The sequence below is a fragment of the Polypterus senegalus genome, chromosome 11 (genome assembly GCF_016835505.1).
Source record: "Polypterus senegalus isolate Bchr_013 chromosome 11, ASM1683550v1, whole genome shotgun sequence".
NCBI classification, from domain to species: Eukaryota; Metazoa; Chordata; class Cladistia; order Polypteriformes; family Polypteridae; genus Polypterus; species Polypterus senegalus.
In genome coordinates, this window is record NC_053164.1 from 76,620,990 (window position 1) to 76,639,458 (window position 18,469).

Consider the following 18,469-nt stretch of genomic DNA (forward strand, 5'->3'; position numbering starts at 1 on the left):
TAAGGCAATCCATGGTAATCAGCATTCAACCCTGACATCAACAAGAAAACTAAACTAGAAAACCCTGCCTAATACAGTTCTTGGTATAGGATAAAGCAAAGAAGCAAAATAGACAGGATGAACACAAGCATAGCATGGTTACTTTAGGACTACATTCATGAAGATAACCAGTATATTCTAATAACATAGAACATTCATTTTCCACTGAGATACAGGCGGTGGATTGGGATGTCTCTATTTAAGCAGAACAGGTCTTCAAGTAAGTGTGGTATAGGATATCACAACTGATCTTTCATAGCACATTTTTATTCCTGCATGTTTTACTCTAAATACTAACTTCAAGGAGGTAGGACTGATTTTACATCAAAGGAATTTACAAACATATTTGCCCAGAATGCTTTAAAGGCAGAACACTCCCATAGATAGATAGATAGAGTGGAACCTCGAGATACGAACAGCTCTGTATACAAGAAATTCAAGATACGAGGAAAGTATAAGCGAAAAATTTGGATCTAAATCCAAGCATTGGCTCACGTAACGAGCCACAAGCCAGGCTTTGGTTAAGTGTGACGCGTTTCCCGATCCGCCGCGACTCGGTGATTCACCCAAGCTGACGCTGCCAGCCCGTCAGCTCACTCAGTTTTCCTTGTTCTCCCATAGCGTGAGGATCTACGCGTTTGTGTGCTTGTGATTTCATTGTTTCGCTGTAGCAGTTTGCCGTCTAAGCGTATCCAAAAATATTGCAGACATGCAGACGGAGAATAGGAGACGATTGCCCTGAAGAGGAGTACTAGGGTGTTGTACCGTGTTAGCCATTATGAATGTAGAGAAAAGCCAAGCAAAATGACACCTTTTATTGGCTAACTAAAAAGATAACAATATGCAAGCTTTGATTACATCTTGCCTGAAGAAGGGGTCTGAGTTGCCTCGAAAGCTTGCATATTGTAATCTTTTTAGTTAGCCAATAAAAGGTGAGGAGAGAGATAAGGACAGAGGTGCGCGCAAGCGAGAGAGATAGAGAGAGACGCGTGCGTGAGTGAGAGAGATAAGGAAAGAGAGATGCGCACTAGAGAGAAGAACCATCAGCTCAGTTATGATCACATGATGCTCAGCAGACAAAGTGTATCCATACTACTGATATTTTTGGGGGTGCGGAACGGATTAACTGGGTTTCCATTATTTTCAATGGGGAACTTTGTTCCAGATACGAGAAATTCGCTATACAAGCTCAGTGCTGGAACGAATTAAACTTGTATCTCGAGGTTCAACTGTGTGTGTGTGTGTGTGTGTGTGTGTGTGTGTGTATATATATACTGCTCAAAAGAATTAAAGGAACACTTTTTAATCAGAGTATAGCATAAAGTCAATGAAACTTATGGAATATTAATCTGGTCAGTTAAGTAGCAGAGGGGGTTGTTAATCAGTTTCAGCTGCTGTGGTGTTAATGAAATTAACAACAGATGCACTAGAGGGGCAACAATGAGATGACCCCCAAAACAGGAATGGTTTAACAGGTGGAGGCCACTGACATTTTTCCCTCCTCATCTTTTCTGACTGTTTCTTCACTAGTTTTGCATTTGGCTACAGTCAGTGTCACTACTGGTAGCGTGAGGCGATACCTGGACCCTACAGAGGTTGCACAGGTAGTCCAACTTCTCCAGGATGGCACATCAATACGTGTCATTGCCAGAAGGTTTGCTGTGTCTCCCTGCACAGTCTCAAGGGCATGGAGGAGATTCTAGGAGACAAGCAGTTACTCTAGGAGAGATGGAGAGGGCCATAGAAGGTCCATAACCCATCAGCAGGACCAGTATCTGCTCTTTTGGGCAAGGAGGAACAGGATGAGCACTGCCAGAGCCCTACAAAATGACCTCCAGCAGGCCACTGGTGTGAATGTCTCTGACCAAACAACCAGAAAGACTTCATGAGGGTGACCCAAGGGCCCCATGTCCTCTAATGGGCCCTGAGCTCACTGCCCAGCAGCAAGCAGCTCGATTGGCATTCGCCATAGAATACCAGAATTGGCAGATGCACCACTGGTGCCCTGTGCTTTACAGATGAGAGCAGGTTCACCCTGAGCACGTGACAGAAGTGAAAGGGTCTGGAGAAGCCATGGAGAACATTATGCTGCCTGTAACATCATTCAGCATGAGCAGTTTGGTGGTGGGTTAATGATTGTCTGGGAAGGCATATCCATGGAGGGTCACACAGTATATATATATATATATATATATATATATATATATATATATATATATATATATATATATATATATATATATATATATATATATATATATATATACATATATATATATATATATACACACACATATACATATACACATATACATATACATATACATATACACATATACACATATACACACATACATACATATATATATATACACACACACACACACACACACACACTCAGACAGACACTTAATTTTGTATATGAACTACCACATATAACTATTTTTTGAATCATCCAGCTATTGGAGGACGAGTGTGGTGAACAACAATAAGTCTAGTAAATAAACACTGCATATTAAATATAGAAAGCAGTGAAGGTGCAAAGCACAGTCCTGTACTACATTTGCAGAATGTAGTTTTATACAATTGCAAAATGAAAAGCTATTTTCTTGAAGGGCAAAGGAAGGGTTAAAAATGTGGAAAACTAGAACCTGAATATTTTTGTTTGCAATCATTTCTTCTCTTCTTAAAATGGACCAAGTGGTTATAAATTCTAGTTCAAATTTCTGGAAAATTTTGTTTCATTATATTTATAAAAATAAATGTATATTTAAACATTCATTTAAATAAATATTTTGGGACTAGATTTGTTAATAATTGCTTTCATATTGCTTAAAAAACATTTGAAGCAATATTTATTGAAAATTAAAGATCAACTCACTAATATCAAACTTTATATTGGATAGTGACCTCATCAACAGATCCTGACCACTATATTGGAAGTGAAAGACACTTATTTGGATAACATGATGTGCATGTAGCTACTTCTCAGAATCCATCAGGAAGACAGACAGGTTGGTGAATTGCTGGTAATATTCCATTTCCAGGTTTTATAGAAAAACTACACTAAATAAAAAATAGGAGTAAAAAAAAAAACAGGATACCACTCAGAAAAGAATAAATGAAACCAGAAAATGAAATGTGAAGTATTTATTTATTTTGGGGGTAGGGTGAGTTTTTTAGTAACTGTTACTAACAGTGTGGTAACAGGTTATCAATATGAATTTGATTTTAGTACTATTATAAAGTAAATCACAATACCTAATAAAAAAGTGATGCAGCTGCATTTATTTATATTCGGTTCATTTAGTAAGCATTCAATAGCAATCAGGCACTCAATCAATCATATCCATTATTTATGTAGATAAGTCAATGAAGAACAAGAATGGATGACTGAACCATAACCTCACACAGACAAAATTAAACATACAAACATAAAACTAAGAAGCAATTTAACGGGCCCAGATGTTAGTCAGCAATGAGCTGACCCCAAGGGCTCAAAGCTAATTTTAACTTATAACCATCCGTCAAAAAAAAAAAAAAAAACTGAAACATTTCAACATACAAACAAATAGGGAAGATTCTAATATTATACCAAGGCCTGACGAAAACCAAGATGTAGGATTTTAAAATCCTGAGCTTTTTCCCCCTTATTTACTACTTCATTTAGTAATTTGGAACATAACTTTCAGTTATTCATTCTTCAGTGCGCTTTATCATGTCCATCTGTTTATTGACACATCTTTACCCTTTAACTTAAATACAAAGCTTGATTAGAAAAAAATCCTTTAATCAAATACTGGATTCTTAATTTTACTTCAGTTTTTGTACAAGTGTTAGTTTTTCACTTTTGACCATCTAAACTCGAAAAATATTACACACTGCACACTAAACTTTTCATTTGTTCTGGTTGAAGCAGTTTGACTCATTACTCGTGTCTTCATGCTGTGTGGTGCGATGTATGCTTGTCTTATAATGCTGGATTGTCATTTTATGTATTAAAGTAATTAATGCTAGACTCCGGGTATAAAATGCTGGTTCACTTCAAGCCTAGTCCCTGAAAACAACCTTATCAAAATTATTTGCTCACTACATTCAACTCTGGAGAGGGCTTGGGCAGAGAATGGTATCCTTATATTACATGCATACAAAAAAAATCTTGAAATCAAGTAGTTTTGTGAATCCTGGACTTACTCAAAATCTCATGTACCTCAAATTCTATCTACAAGAAAAAGAATCAATATTAAGCAGCATTTCTCAAAACAAAGATAGCTAAAAATGAGATGGACTCAACCACATGAGAAAAAATAAGGCAAGGAAATTTGTCTGCTTGGGCAAAGAGCTTTAAATAGACATGGTGTACTCTGAATGCTACTGCAAATGATAAAATACATACACCAACCTAATGATTTATATGGATCAAATATAAAATATATATATTAAATCTGTCTTTATCGTAGCCCATCAATGTTATACAGTTTTATTCTTAATATAATTGCATTTGACATTGATAATCACTGATGTCTCCTCAGCAGTCTGAAAATTATACTTTCTTTTCTGGCTATCTTACATGGTACAGAATACCCCTCAAGAAAATTAATGATTGCCTTTAGAAATGTAATTAATTTCAGCAAAATAGAGATGTTCAGCTTACAACAAATTCTAAATTGCAATTCCAAAGACAAATGTCCATCATTCAAATCAGACAGTATCTTCCTTCCTCTGCATCTAAATTAAAAGACAACAGGGCCATACCAGTCCTCTCTAGCTTAACAGGGGGAAATAATAACTGAGTTCTAGGCTCCAGCAGTCAGCGATGTAAATCTACATTATGTTTTCCCATATTTCATGGTCCTGCTAGGAACAATTAATCAGTATATACACACTCTGGTGATTATCTTCTATACTGAATTACCCTGCTAAAACATTGTGATCAATTCCTCCAAAATATTATGGTAAAATAGCTTGTGCTCATCCATTTCCCTTCGATTACTGCTAAATATCAGGCCAATTCTATATTATTTAAATATAGAAAGTTAAAACAAGACATCTAATTAAGTGATAAAATAGTCGGAACTGATTGGCTTCAAACTAAGGCATTTGTTAAAATGTAAAAAAAAAAAAAAAAATCAGAACCCTCAGAGATGTCCAGGACCAGAGTTCAAACACTGCAATAGCTTATATCAGCAGGTACTATAGTATACTATAAAACCTTTGAGTTAAATGGCTTATTCTGTAAGAATCTCAGGTTACTTTTTTGCCTATGTAAATGTATATTTATTATACGTATATCAACACAAAAAAAAATGTAATGCATTTTAAATTCACATGCAAAGTGCTTAGGCAAGGATTCACTTTCTTCAAAATTTCTTTTTTCTTTAGTTAATTGAAGCTGCTGCTACAAAAAGCATTACTTGAATGACCACATAAGAGTTATGGTAAATGTTTAGACTAAATAGCAGCTAAGTTTAGGGCCAAATTCACAAATCTATCTCTATCTATCTATCTCTATCTCTATGATGTGCTTGCTTGTTAGAGATATCCGACTGGGATCAACATTTCGATCAAGAAAAAAGACTACTGATGAGTTGCTTTTATTGTAAATTAGCCATGAAACTGCTATGTTGTTAAGCTGGTACTCCTGCCAATGGCCAATGACACCAGAGATATCCAGAGTTTAGGAATACAACAGCGATAGGGCATAATTAACTTATATAGTTATTATATTGCAGAATGTCCAGGAGGGTGTTTATAGTCTCTCGCCATTATTCACTACAGTTGTGATTTTATCTGTTAAAACTGACCTGACTGTAAATCCTAAATGGCTCGCTTTTCCTAGGAATGCCATTGACTGCAGTGATTTTCTTCTTATCCAGTGCCAACTAACTATATCCCACTTACAAAGTTACTGGACTTATCATGATTTTGTTATTTGAATGGAAATTGTCCTTTTACTGTGTGTTCAAACTCATTTTCCTAATATTTTATGTACATTATGTATAGTGGAACTACAGTTATTGTATTTTAGCTTTAAATTTGTACAAGTGCTCTGAACATTTACTCAGTAAAATGTGCTGTGTGAAAATAACCATATACATATACAGTATTTATTTCCTTTCTTACATGTTTTACTCTGAAGATGATGCACACATGCACTTTCACTAAGTTTAAAAAAAAAAAAAAAGGATCAGTGACTTTAAAAGTGGGTGGGTGCCAAACACAGGGGTGGTGTTGAACTTCTCAAACTCTAAGTAAACAGAGATGACACATCCTGGAATGAATATGATCTGAAATTTTCCTGGGGGAAGTGTCTTGACCATGGAATACACTAATCTTAATAACTACATACATTTTCAGTGATGCGAACAACCAAAAAGATTTCAGACATGACCCGTATACAAGTCTAATAGCTCTATATGTACAATTTAAAATTTGATATTTCATTTGATAAATTAAATTATGGTGCTCTTCATAATAAATATGGAAAGCTATGTTCAACACATTAAAAAAATATTGTAAAAAGTTTAAAACACCGTATATTTTAGAATCTCAAAGCTGAAGTTAGCATTTGTATTAGGCATCCTTCTTAGTACTTACAATCAAAAAAGTATATACAAAAAGTGAGCTCTCACCTTGATGAGGTCTCCCAATAGTTTGTTGGCCTCTGCATATGCTTTCTTGACCTCCTTAAACTTGTTACCCAGGCCCATACTGTGTGCCTGAAAGTGAAGATTGGTGTACTGTCCTCCAGGTATCTCATTCTCATATACATCAGCATTCCCAGACTTCATAGTGGCCGTACAGTCAAAAGCAGCATATAGACCCCGTGTTACCTCCCAGTACTCACTGTAATCAAACACCTGCTCCAGAGCAATGCCTAAAAAAAAAAAAAAAAATGTAAAGTATGGCAGCACCACAGAAAAATGTAGGCTCAAGACACCATTGGTCCTTTCTGGCCTACTGTTACAGTTACACTCCAGGCCATCACAGCACAACTAATAGAAATGATATATACAAGATGGCCCTACCTTGTCACAGGTTTCCCAGCCCTACTCAGGATTCTAGAGCTGGGTTAATCAGATTCCAAAAGTGAACGGATGATAACATGCTATTCTCATGTGCCAAAGCTATATCACAAGTGTCACAAAAAAGAACAACAGTGTGGAAGGCAGGTAATGTAACTGGTAATGGGGGTTATGTCTCTGTTCATTCAAGTGTGAAAGACAATCCAAGGACTACTACTTTAAAATAGATAACATATCAAACTGTAGAAGAGTCAATAAAATAATAGCTTATTTGACAGTAGTGAACTAAGGAATACAAGGCCACTTTGCAAAAACTAAGTGCACACTGTGGTGCAAACGCTGCTCCCTTATCATGTTACTCTATTCAAGGATGATAACACCCACTAAATACAATGCTAAACTTTAAGAGTGGTTTAATTAATAGTCGAATGAGCTCAAGTGCCTCCCATGGCCTACCCAATAATCTGAATTAAACATCATTGAACCATTACGGGAAGTTTTGATGCATGAAGAGTTAGTTAGATTTCTTCCTTGTCTGGCAAAAAATTCAAGGCTTTACTTCTTGAAGAATGGTGCAGTACCTTACAGCACACAAGAAAGAGCTTGTATGACAGCCCTTCTTCCTCATGAGAACCTTGATATTATTATTATTATTTGGTGATCCAATATTTTGTCCAGCGCCTATTGTTGAAATTGGCTGCAGTTTCTCCAAACAGTGTCCCATTTTTTAAAATTTAACTTTGTAGTACAGCTCACTCTATAAACACAGCATTCTCCAACCTGCCTACTCCAGTTCATGGTTCGGATAGAGTCTATCCTGGTAGTAATGGCTGCAACACAGGAAAGAGTTGTGGAGAAGGAACTACAGTAAGTCCTTTGCCTTTCCTCCCTTGTGACCACAACCTGTACAAAATGGAACATTCATCCAGCCATTCCCTAAACCAATAAATCAGTGTCATTATAATACTGGGCATGTGGCAGGAAACATTCCTGGATAGAGCGCCAAGCTATCACATGCATACATGCATACAGTCATTTATAAATAGAGTGGTTCTCTGCATTTAAACGCAACCACTGCACTGATTGGAAACTAAACACACCACTTCTCATTTAAAGACCACCAAGCCAGGTTAACACATACATTTGTTTTTCTTAAAATGCACATTATTTGCATTTCAGGATGAACTGCAGCACTTATTTAATGTTTTTAATAATGGCAAAATAAATGTTTACAATGCAAAAATAATTGCATTGTTCCATAATGTAAGGAAACAAAATGGAGGTTCTGAAATGCTCATGATGTAACACTACAAAAAAAACTTCTGCTCTGCCCTCTTTCACTCATACTTCTTTTGAATTCTGAGTACATTCCGACCAGTTGTTTTTATCTGAGCAGTTTTACCACTTTTTTCCTAGGACATATTTTATAATTTGCAAATTGGAGTGAAATTGTTCTTGATTATAGCTGTGCATCCTCAATGCATTATGTTGTTTGGCAGGTTAAGCTTAGAATGTCTGCAAAGCAGCTGCCAATGAGAGGTTTAAATTATACTGTAGGTTTTAAATTTTTTTTTATTATATTTAAAGAAACACAAGACTGTAAACAATAAAGTAAGGTTTTCACATATTTTTATGACATCTTGCCCACTTACCAGTGAACCCTTGTAAGCACATGGCATTTGCAGTAACTTGCTCTGATCATGCTACAATCAAAAATCTTTAAAAGCTACAAAGATGTGCAGTTATTTTTCAAAATACTTTATAAGCTAATAAGAAAAATGTAGATTTAGAAAATGCATGTGATATTATCAGTCCCCAGCTGTATGCCAATTCAGAAATTGGTAATGCTTGGCAAAGTTTTTGTCTTGGAGTCTTCCCACCACTCTGAGTTTAGTATCTTTATTTGCTTGTGTTTTTTTTTTCTTAGCAAGTTTGCTCCTAATCAATGAGAAATACACTTCACAGAAATATGAGACAGTGATTTTGGCAGGACTGTGTTGATTCATGCCACCACCCACACAAAATCATACGGAAGAATAACTACAGCAGAAGCTGCTGAGTGCAGAACTACAGGGGGGTTTCAAAAGAACTCTAGAAGAATATTCAATTACATATAGAAGAGAAATAACCTGAATTAATGTCACCAAAATAAGCAGTAATTTAATTTAAAAATTTTTTATCTTTTCTAATTCCAAATTAAAAGGGAAAAAAGTTGACATGCCCTACAGCTCACTCAGGTATCAAGGAAGAAAAGGTTCTGCAAGAAAAAGAGTTCTGTAAACATTCTTTCTTGTAAAAAACACTTTTAACATTTAAATTTCAAACTATTGCATTTTTTGCAATAGGTCTGTAAATATGTACTGATATTTTCGATTAAAAAAAAAAAAACCAACACTCTTCAAAGTTCTCTCTTTAAGTACACATTAAGTTGAAGACCTATCACATTTTAAACATAACTGAATGTAATGAATGGCTGATGCAACAATATTAAGAAATGAACAGATTACCACGGCAACTAAACCCAACAGTATTTCTTTTAATTCTGAACAGAAAATAAGTTTGAGAAAAATCAATGGGAACAAAAAAGGGACTGGGCTAACAATATGCAAATATGAATTTGTGATACTGAAGTATTTACATACACAAATCACATAATTTTACATTTATCTTAAGTGACAACACATAATCCTCACTTAGCTAAAGTCATTGAGACTGAGGTAGATCTGGCAGGTGTGTGTCAGAGGACAATGCTAAAGAAACTAGAAATAATCTCAACTGACGACAGACATCCTTTTCAGTATATCAGGAAGTATAGTCACTTTGAGAACCCACACAAATCACTCTAGAAATTCCTTTCTTCCTTCCTATTGCCATATGACTTTTTAATAGAGTTGAATATCGGAGAAAATGATTAAGGTTTGATATGTATCCTGTAACAAGTTTTGTGTATTTATGCCTTATCAAACTGCCTTACCTTAACCTGTCTTGTATCTATTTGTTTTGCTTCATTTCTTTGTCTTGTTATTAGATGCAACTGAGAAAGCAAATTTTGTGTTTTCTTGTGTAAACATGAAAAAAAGAAACCTTGAACCTTAGCCAGACAATGTCACTGCCAAAGTAAGACTTTGGTGGGATACACTGAAATAAAGACTGTCCAAAGCTTTGGGAACCTAAAGCAATATCTAGTCCTAGAAGCAGTTATAAAAAAGAAATCTAAAAGGAGAAACTCAAAACGGGTTTGGATAGACCAGACTACAATTTGTCACCTATGAGACAGGTGTTAAGAGTTACTTAAGACAAGATACATGATCAATAAAATGGCTGACATGGCTGCCACACTTCTATTGTATATTTAAATGCATGGCTCCAATAAAAAATTGGCACAAACACTAACATATTTGAAATCAATTCATGAAAGAACAAAATCAAAGATCCAAGTATAATATGCAACAAAGACATGTACAATGCATGAAATCAGTTTATGCGGCTAGAGAACTGCGTCAGCCATTTTATTGATCATGTATCTTGTCTTAAGTATCACCAAACACCTGTCTCATAGGTGACAAATTGTAGTCTGGCCTATCCTTTCACTGCAATGCATTAAAATCCAGTGGTGTTACGTAGTACTAATTGTTGCAAAAATTATAATAAAGATTGAGTATTCCTAATATGAAATATCAAATTCCAAATGTTTGAGCGTCTATATAATGCCACCTATGTTCCCTCTAATTTATTTATTTATTTTTTTTTAAACTGCCGAGCAGAGATGAACAACATTACTTGCAGATTACAAACACATTTCTCCGTTCTGAGCTAGGGGTAAGTGCCATAAAGCACCATTACTTAATCTACTATGAGGGCGTGGGTTACTTGGGAAGTGGCACAGCATGGACACAGCCTGGGGTGTTATCTGAGGGGCATGTGCCCCATAGGCAGACGGGGTGGTTGCAATCCCCCACTGTTCAATGTCTCATAGTATTGACTCTATGCTATGAACTCTGAGGGACGTGCGCTCTGGACATAAAGGGGGAGAAAAGCCTAGGCCAGGGGTCCTCAATCCCAGTCCTGGAGAGCCGCAGTGGCTGCAGGTTTTTGTTCTGACCTGGTTGCTTAATTAGAAAGCAATTCTTGCCAATAAAGCACTAACAAGCTATGAAATTAAATTAACTCTGCTATGTCAGGTCATTCTAATATCCTAGATTTTCTTTCCCTTTCTATCATGCAAATGATTTGAAGGCTAAAATGGACGAGTAATTCTCAGTCCTTCACTTTTTTCTCTTCATTTTTCTTCCAAGTATTTAATTAAACCCAGTAGTGCAGATAAATACACACAGGTGTAAATGTAAATAAGCTAAATGGAGAAATGCTGCTCTCTCTTGTCATTTGCATGTTATTGATAATAAGGAGCAATTAAAATAGCTGTTTAAGACAAAATTAAGCAATAAGGGCTCAAAATCACTAAAGTGAAGCAGAAGTGTTACTTTAGCAATAAGTACTTTTTATTAAGCAACTGGGTTGGAGCAAAAACCTGCAGCCACTGCGGCTCTCCAGGACCGTGATTGAGGACCCCTGGCCTAGGCCTGCAAATCAGTCACTGAATGTAGGAGAGATTCTGTGCAGGGAAGCAAGAAAGGAAAAAAGCTGCAAAGGTGCCAATTTTATATATTAAAAAAAAATTTAAAACTTTCATGGAAAGAAGCGTATGAACATTTTAATTCTAAAATAGTCTATACATCATATTCACCACTTTTGAGGTTTAATATTTTTCACATAAATACACATTATAATAATGGCTCTGTGAAATATATGAGTGAGCTATATTCAAAGCTAGTTTGCCTGCAAATTCCTAGAAGATTAAGATATCACATTAAGTACATACTGTACAAATATTATAAAATCCAAAAATATCCAAAATGCTTCTGTATCCCAGCCATTTCGGATTAGGGATACTCAATCTGTAGTACAAATTCTTTGGTCAATTTTCTTTCTTTAAAGGACCCTATTAAATGAATAAAACTTGCCCTTTTTGCATTTCTGAGACAAATAAATAAAATGGCTAATCTATTAAGACTCCTCTGATACAACCTGGAGTTTTATGCTTGCTGAAAATATCCAAGCTCAGTACTTATAAGTAATTCACAAAAACAGAAATTAGTCTATGATAAGAAAGTCAAAAGATGAGGCTTGAGTCTGTTATTTGATATTATGAGACTACCTCAGTTCTCAGCACTGTGACAAAACACATTCATAAAAAATCAGAGTTGTACATTTTCACTTAACACAAAAAAAGATACCCCAGCCCTACACTTTCAACTAACAATTTGCTTTTCATTCACTATCAAAAAATAAATTGTCATTTTGCATACTATGTACATCTTATAATTTGCTAAGAGGGAGTTTCATAAAGAGAATGTACTTGCTGAAGTGGCAGGATAACCTTTAGAGTCATGAAATAATGAAGAGGTATTAATCTTTTCAATAAGTGGCACAAACTAATAAGAGAGTATTATTACTTAATTTGAAAAGGAGAGGCACATCTTGAGCAACACAACTAAAATATTTTTTTTTATTAATTAGTTGCCTTTTGTTAATTATTTTATAGAACCACTTTGTCTGCCTTCATGCAAAAATACCAGAGTAAATGCCATTGCTAGAATGTCAATGTTTATTATATTTACTTTGGGTTTTGAGGATTAGGAACAGAACATCTATCTCATATAAAGGCAATGGTAAAGTAGTAGTAATAATAGTAACATGGTTGAGTACTCAGAGAAATTTCTTGCTTGACAAACCAATATGCAACACTACATTCCAAGCTCCTCCACATAATGATAGTGTAACTAACACACTTATACAAATAAATGTTTCAGTATTTTAAAATACAAACTATCAGCTACATTTTGAAATGGTGTTTTCATCCCTTACTGACTGTATCTGGGCTTCATCAGACTTATAAAAAAGCCAGGCTCATGCCCAAGCAGTCTGTGGCTCAAGCAGCGTTGGACTAGGACTTAAAATGACAAGCCTCTCACTTCTTCTTGACGGACATGACATCTTTTATCCATACATCCGTTTTTGGTCATCTCCATTATGCTAGGATATTCGAGACTCTTAGACATTTTTGAAACTATGTGCCTCTAATTTATAAAGACTACTAATTTCTGAAGTAATGTTACCTTTGCATCAATGATGCCACCAACCACTTTGTACAGTATATCATATGCCATAAGCATATTTATAACCGTACATGTCATTTTGCATCCATACATTTATAGTTGTCTACTTTTCCTTTTGGAACAACATTCCTAGCCAGGTGCTATCACAGAAGTGCCTGAATAATGAGATTTATTTAGCAAAATAACTAAGACAAAGAAGGAACACAATTGTATGACAGCAGAATATATTCTTCCAATACCTCTCTGTTCAATATACCAGTCCAACTTAAGCAGTATCCCAGACACCTGCATTAATGTGGCCATGCCAATATGTATATTCTTGTTTTGTGCTAATGGTTTTATCATATTCAGTTGAAAATGGCAAATGAAAGTTTATAGTAATAATAGCAATAGTGATAATATTTTTGTTTACAGCAGGCAATGAGAAATAAAATTACTGTATTGTAACTAATTGACTGGGCATGTACATTGTACATAAGACTAAGACTTTTCCAGTGGCTTACTGCAAAAATATGCAATCACCAAACACTTTAAACATTGCAAGTTGTATTATCTCAGCAGAAGAGAATAGCTTACTGAAGGAGTAATGATTTACTCTAAAATAAATTTTAATATCTTCTTGTAAAGCTGTGTGCAACCCAGCCACAGGGGATGCACAAACCAGTGTGTTTCTTCATGCTGGTCCCAAGCCCAGATAAATGGGGAGGGTTACGTCAGGAAGGGCAGAAATTGGGCTACTGTAGGCCAAAGAAAAAGGAGAAGAGGGTGGAGACGTGTCCGGAGGAGAGGAGGAAGGTGAAAAGAGTTAAACTGAGGGTAGGAACTTTGAATGTTGTCAGTATGACTGGTAAGGGGAGAGAGTAAGCAGATATGAGCAAGAGAAGGAAGGGTGATATATTATAAGGTCAGGTGGATTGGAGGTGGATTCAAATTGTTCTATCATGGTGTGGATAGGGAAAGAAATGGAGTAGGAATTATTCTGAAAGAACAGTATGTCACAAGTGTTTTGGAAGTGAAAGTGTCAGACAGAGTAATGATTATGAAGCTAGAAATTGGAGGTGTGATGATGAATGTTGTTAGTGCATATGCCCCACAAGTTGGGTATGCAATGGGTGAGAAAGATGATTTTTGGAGTGAGTTGGATGAAGTGATGAACAGTGTTCCTATGGGACAGAAAGTGGAGATTGGAGCGGATTTCAATGGACATGTTGGTGAAGGAAACAGAGCAGATTTGATAGGTAGGTATGGTGTCAAGGAGAAGAATGAAGGTCACAAGATAGTGGATTTTGCAAAAAGGATGGCCATGGCTGTGGTGAATACGTTTTTTAAGAAGAGGGTTGAACATAGGGTTATGTACAAGAGTGGAGTAAGATGCACACAGGTAGATAACATCCTATACAGAAGAGTCCATCTAAAGGAGTCTGAAGACTGCAAAGTGGTGGCAGAGGAAAGTGGACGACGTTGGAGATCAGGAAGAGGAAGAGAGTGAGGGCAGTGCCAAGGATCAAATGGTGGAATTTTAAAAAGGAAGACTGTAAGGTTGAGTTTAAGGAGAAGGTAAGACAGGCACTGGGTGGTAGTGAAGAATTACCTGATAGTTGGGAAACTACAGCAGATGTAGTAAGGATGACAGTAAGATGGATGCTTGGCGTGACATCTGGACAGAGGAAGGAGAAAAAGGAAACCTGGTGATGGAATGGGGAAATACAGGAGAGTATACAGAGGAAGAGGATGGCAAAGAAGAAGTGGGATAGTCAGAGAGATGCAGAAAGTAGACAAGAGTACAAGGAGATATGGCACAAGCTAAAGAGAGAGGTGGTGAAGGCTAAAGAAAAGGTGTATGATGAGTTGTATGAGAGTTTGGACACTAAGGAGGGAGAAAAGGACCTGTACTGACTGGCTAGACAGAGGGACCAAACTGGGAAAGATGTGCAGCAGGATAGAGTAATAAAGATGGAAACGTACTCACAAGCGAGGAGAGTCTGTTGAACAGATGGAAAGAGAACTTTGAGAGGCTGATGAATGGAGAGAGAGAGAGAAGAGGTTGGATGATGTGGAGATAGTGAATCAGGAAGTGCAATGGATTAGCAAGGAGGAAGTAAGGACAGCTATGAAGAGGATCAAAAATGGAAAAGCCGCTGGTCCAGATGACATACCCCTGGAAGTATGGAGGTGTTTAGGAGAGATGGCAGTGGAGTTTTTAACCAGATTGTTTAATGGAATCTTGGAAAGTGAGAGGATGCCTGAGGAGTGGAGAAGTGTACTGGTGCCGATATTTAAGAATAAGGGGGATGTGCAGAGCTGTAGTAACTAGAGGGGGATAAAATTGATGAACCACAGCATGAAGTTATGGGAAAGAGTAGTGGAAGCTAGGTTAAGAAGTGAGGTGATGATTAGTGAACAGCAGTATGGTTTCATGCCAAGAAAGAGCACCACAGTTTGTTTTGTGGACCTGGAGAAAGCATATGACAGGGTGTCACGAGAGGAGTTGTGGTATTGTATGAGGAAGTCGGGAGTGGCAGAGAAGTATGTAAGAGTTGTACAGGACATGTACGAGGGAAGTGTGACGATGGTGAGGCCTGCGGTAGGAGTGACGGATGCATTCAAGGTGGAGGTGGGATTACATCAGTGATTTGCTCTTAGCCGTTTCTTATTTGGAATGGTGATGTACAGGTTGACAGACAAGATTAGATAGATAGATAGATAGATAGATAGATAGATAGATAGATAGATAGATAGATAGATAGATAGATAGATAGATACTTGGAGTCCCAGTGGACTATGATGTTTGCCGATGACATTGTGATCTGTAGTGATAGTACGGAGCAGGTTGAGGAGACCCTGGAGAGGTGGAGATATACTCTAGAGAGGAGAGGAATGAAGGTCAGTAGGAACAAGACAGAATACATGTGTGTAAATGACAGGGAGGTCAGTGGAATGGTAAGGATGCAAGGAGTATTTTCACCTTTCTGTGACAGTGGCGTAGTCGGCAGGATGGAGAAGTCCCAGAAGAGAAGGGGACAGGACCTGCAAAACACCCAGGTGGGAGCGTACCGGGGCCGAGTATTCAGGCGGGGAGGGTGCCCCGTGGTTCGGCGAGACCCGGTGCGGGCTCCGCTCCCAGCACGCAGAACTAGGCCATCTAGAGAGGCCAGGGAGTGTGTGGGTGGGGCTCACCGAATTGGGCTGCCCTGGAGGGGGGAGACAAGAGGGACTCAGTATGCTCTCTTGGGGGAGAGTGCCTGCCCCCCAGTGAAACCACAGCCCCATTTACCACCTAGGGGTGCCCCAGACTGGCAGGTGAGTGAAATAACAAAGTGGAGGTTGGACCCTGAGAGGCCGACCAGTAAACAAGCCTGGTCCTTATGGGCAAAGGTATGGCAGTGGCTACGGCCCTTAGAAAACAAGCCCTACCAGGTAATTGAGCAGGTAGCTTGCTATCTGCTCCTGAAAGCACTTCCCAGGGCTTTCACCCAGCCGGTCTGGGGCGCAGTTTACGAACATGTCAGGGCTCATAGAGCTTCTGGAAACACAGAGGGCGGCCTCACACTCTGGGAGAGCAGAACCGTCCTTCTGTCAAACTCAGCCGGGGTATGTCCCAAGACCTAGCCCCTCCCTGTACAACCCGGAGCTTGTATCGGCGTCAGCGGCGCGCTGGCACGCAAAACCGCTTGGAGCAGGAGGAATGCAGGTGGAGGGAGGAGGGCTTGGTGTGCTCTGACAAACCCGCTGACGGTCCCGCATACAGACGTGGTGATCGTTAACGGGTTTAAAACTTCGCTCTGCTCGATTCCGGCAGCAACATTTCCATTGTTGCCCGCCGTTTTGTGCTACCGCGACAATGGCTAAAATTCAAGACCAGTATAACCTGTGTCCACGGGGAAACCCGCTGGTACAGGACCGCCGCTTGTGTCATTAGCTACGGAGGGTCAGTCCAGAAAGTAACCGTGGCAATCCTTCCTGATCCTCCACACCCGGTGATACTGGGGCGGGACTGGTCTGAAATTAAAAGCGGTGAGACACATACCACTCCCGGGGTTAAGTTGGGCCTCGTTATGGACGGAGATGAACCGTCTCAAGCTGCCTCCACGCCGTAATCAGCCGGCAGAGAGAGTGAAGCAGCCGTCCTGGCTGACGTGGCAACTCCCGGCCGTCGCAGGCTGACACGTCATCCACCAACGCCGGGGCGGAGCGGGAGGAAACCACGCCCATTGAGGTCGGCGCTGACCCTCTCTCCGTGTTGCGGTTTCAATTTAAAAAGACGCCGGCTTCTTTCAAAAGGGAGCAATGGAATGACGACTCCCTGAAGTTTGTAAAAAATGCAGTGGTCCTTGTCAATGGCCAGCGCACTAGTCAGTCGATGCCACAGGGCCCCTACTTTGTGCTAGATAATGACCTCCTTTACCGTGTAGCAATGCATGACGGGCAGGAGACGAGGCTGCTGCTAGTGCAGCGTACCTTCCGGCGGCAGGTCTGCGAGCTAGCACACGCCCACCTCCTAGGTGGCCACCTGGGCACCGAAAAACTCTGGAGCGGATCAAGCTCGGTTTTACTGGGCAGGAATTAATGAGGAGGTTCGTCGCTTTGGCGCTTCCTGCCCGGAGTGTCAACTGCGACAGATTCCTAGGAGGGACCGTGCTCCTCTTGTTCCTATTCCATTGATTGGCGTTCCCTTCCACAGAATCGGGTCGACCTGGTGGGACCTCTAGAGCCCTCAGCCCGAGGACACAAGTACATTTTAGTCCTCGTGGATTATGCTACGATACCCGAAGCTGTTCCGTTGCGCTCAGCTACCTCTAAAGCCATCGCACGGGAATTACTAGGGTATTCGCGCTGGGGATCCCCAAAGAAGTCTTGACAGACCAGGGGACCCCTTCACCTCGGAGACGTTCAAGGAGACTGCCAGATTACTGAAAATAAAGCATTTAAAACCTCGTGTATCATCCTCAAACCGACGGATTAGTAGAGAGGTTTAATCAAACTCTCAAGCAAATGCTGCGTAAGGTGGTCAGCGAGGATGGAAGGAACTGGGATCAGCTCCTCCCCTCGTCCTTTTGCCTATCGGAAGTCCCACAAGCCTCCACGGGTTCTCCCCTTTGAACTACTGTATGGGCGACAACCTCGGGGCATATTGATATTTTGAAAGAAGGCTGGGAAGAAGAGGCTCTTCCCTCCACAAACATACTGGAGTATATGCGCAGTTCGCGATAGATTTGGAAAGATTCGCCT

General features: G+C 39.0%; 1 protein-coding gene across 4 annotated transcripts in view; it reads right to left on the reverse strand.

Moving 5' to 3' along the window:
- The window catches only part of pcxa (pyruvate carboxylase a), a 596,757-nt gene that overhangs the window by 64,600 nt on the left and 513,688 nt on the right, over positions 1–18,469 (reverse strand). For all 4 annotated transcript variants that reach the window (XM_039769066.1, XM_039769065.1, XM_039769063.1 and 1 more), the window contains exon 16: positions 6,672–6,916. In XM_039769066.1, coding sequence (XP_039625000.1) covers positions 6,672–6,916 — 245 coding nt within the window. The remainder of the gene's footprint in view (positions 1–6,671; positions 6,917–18,469) is intronic.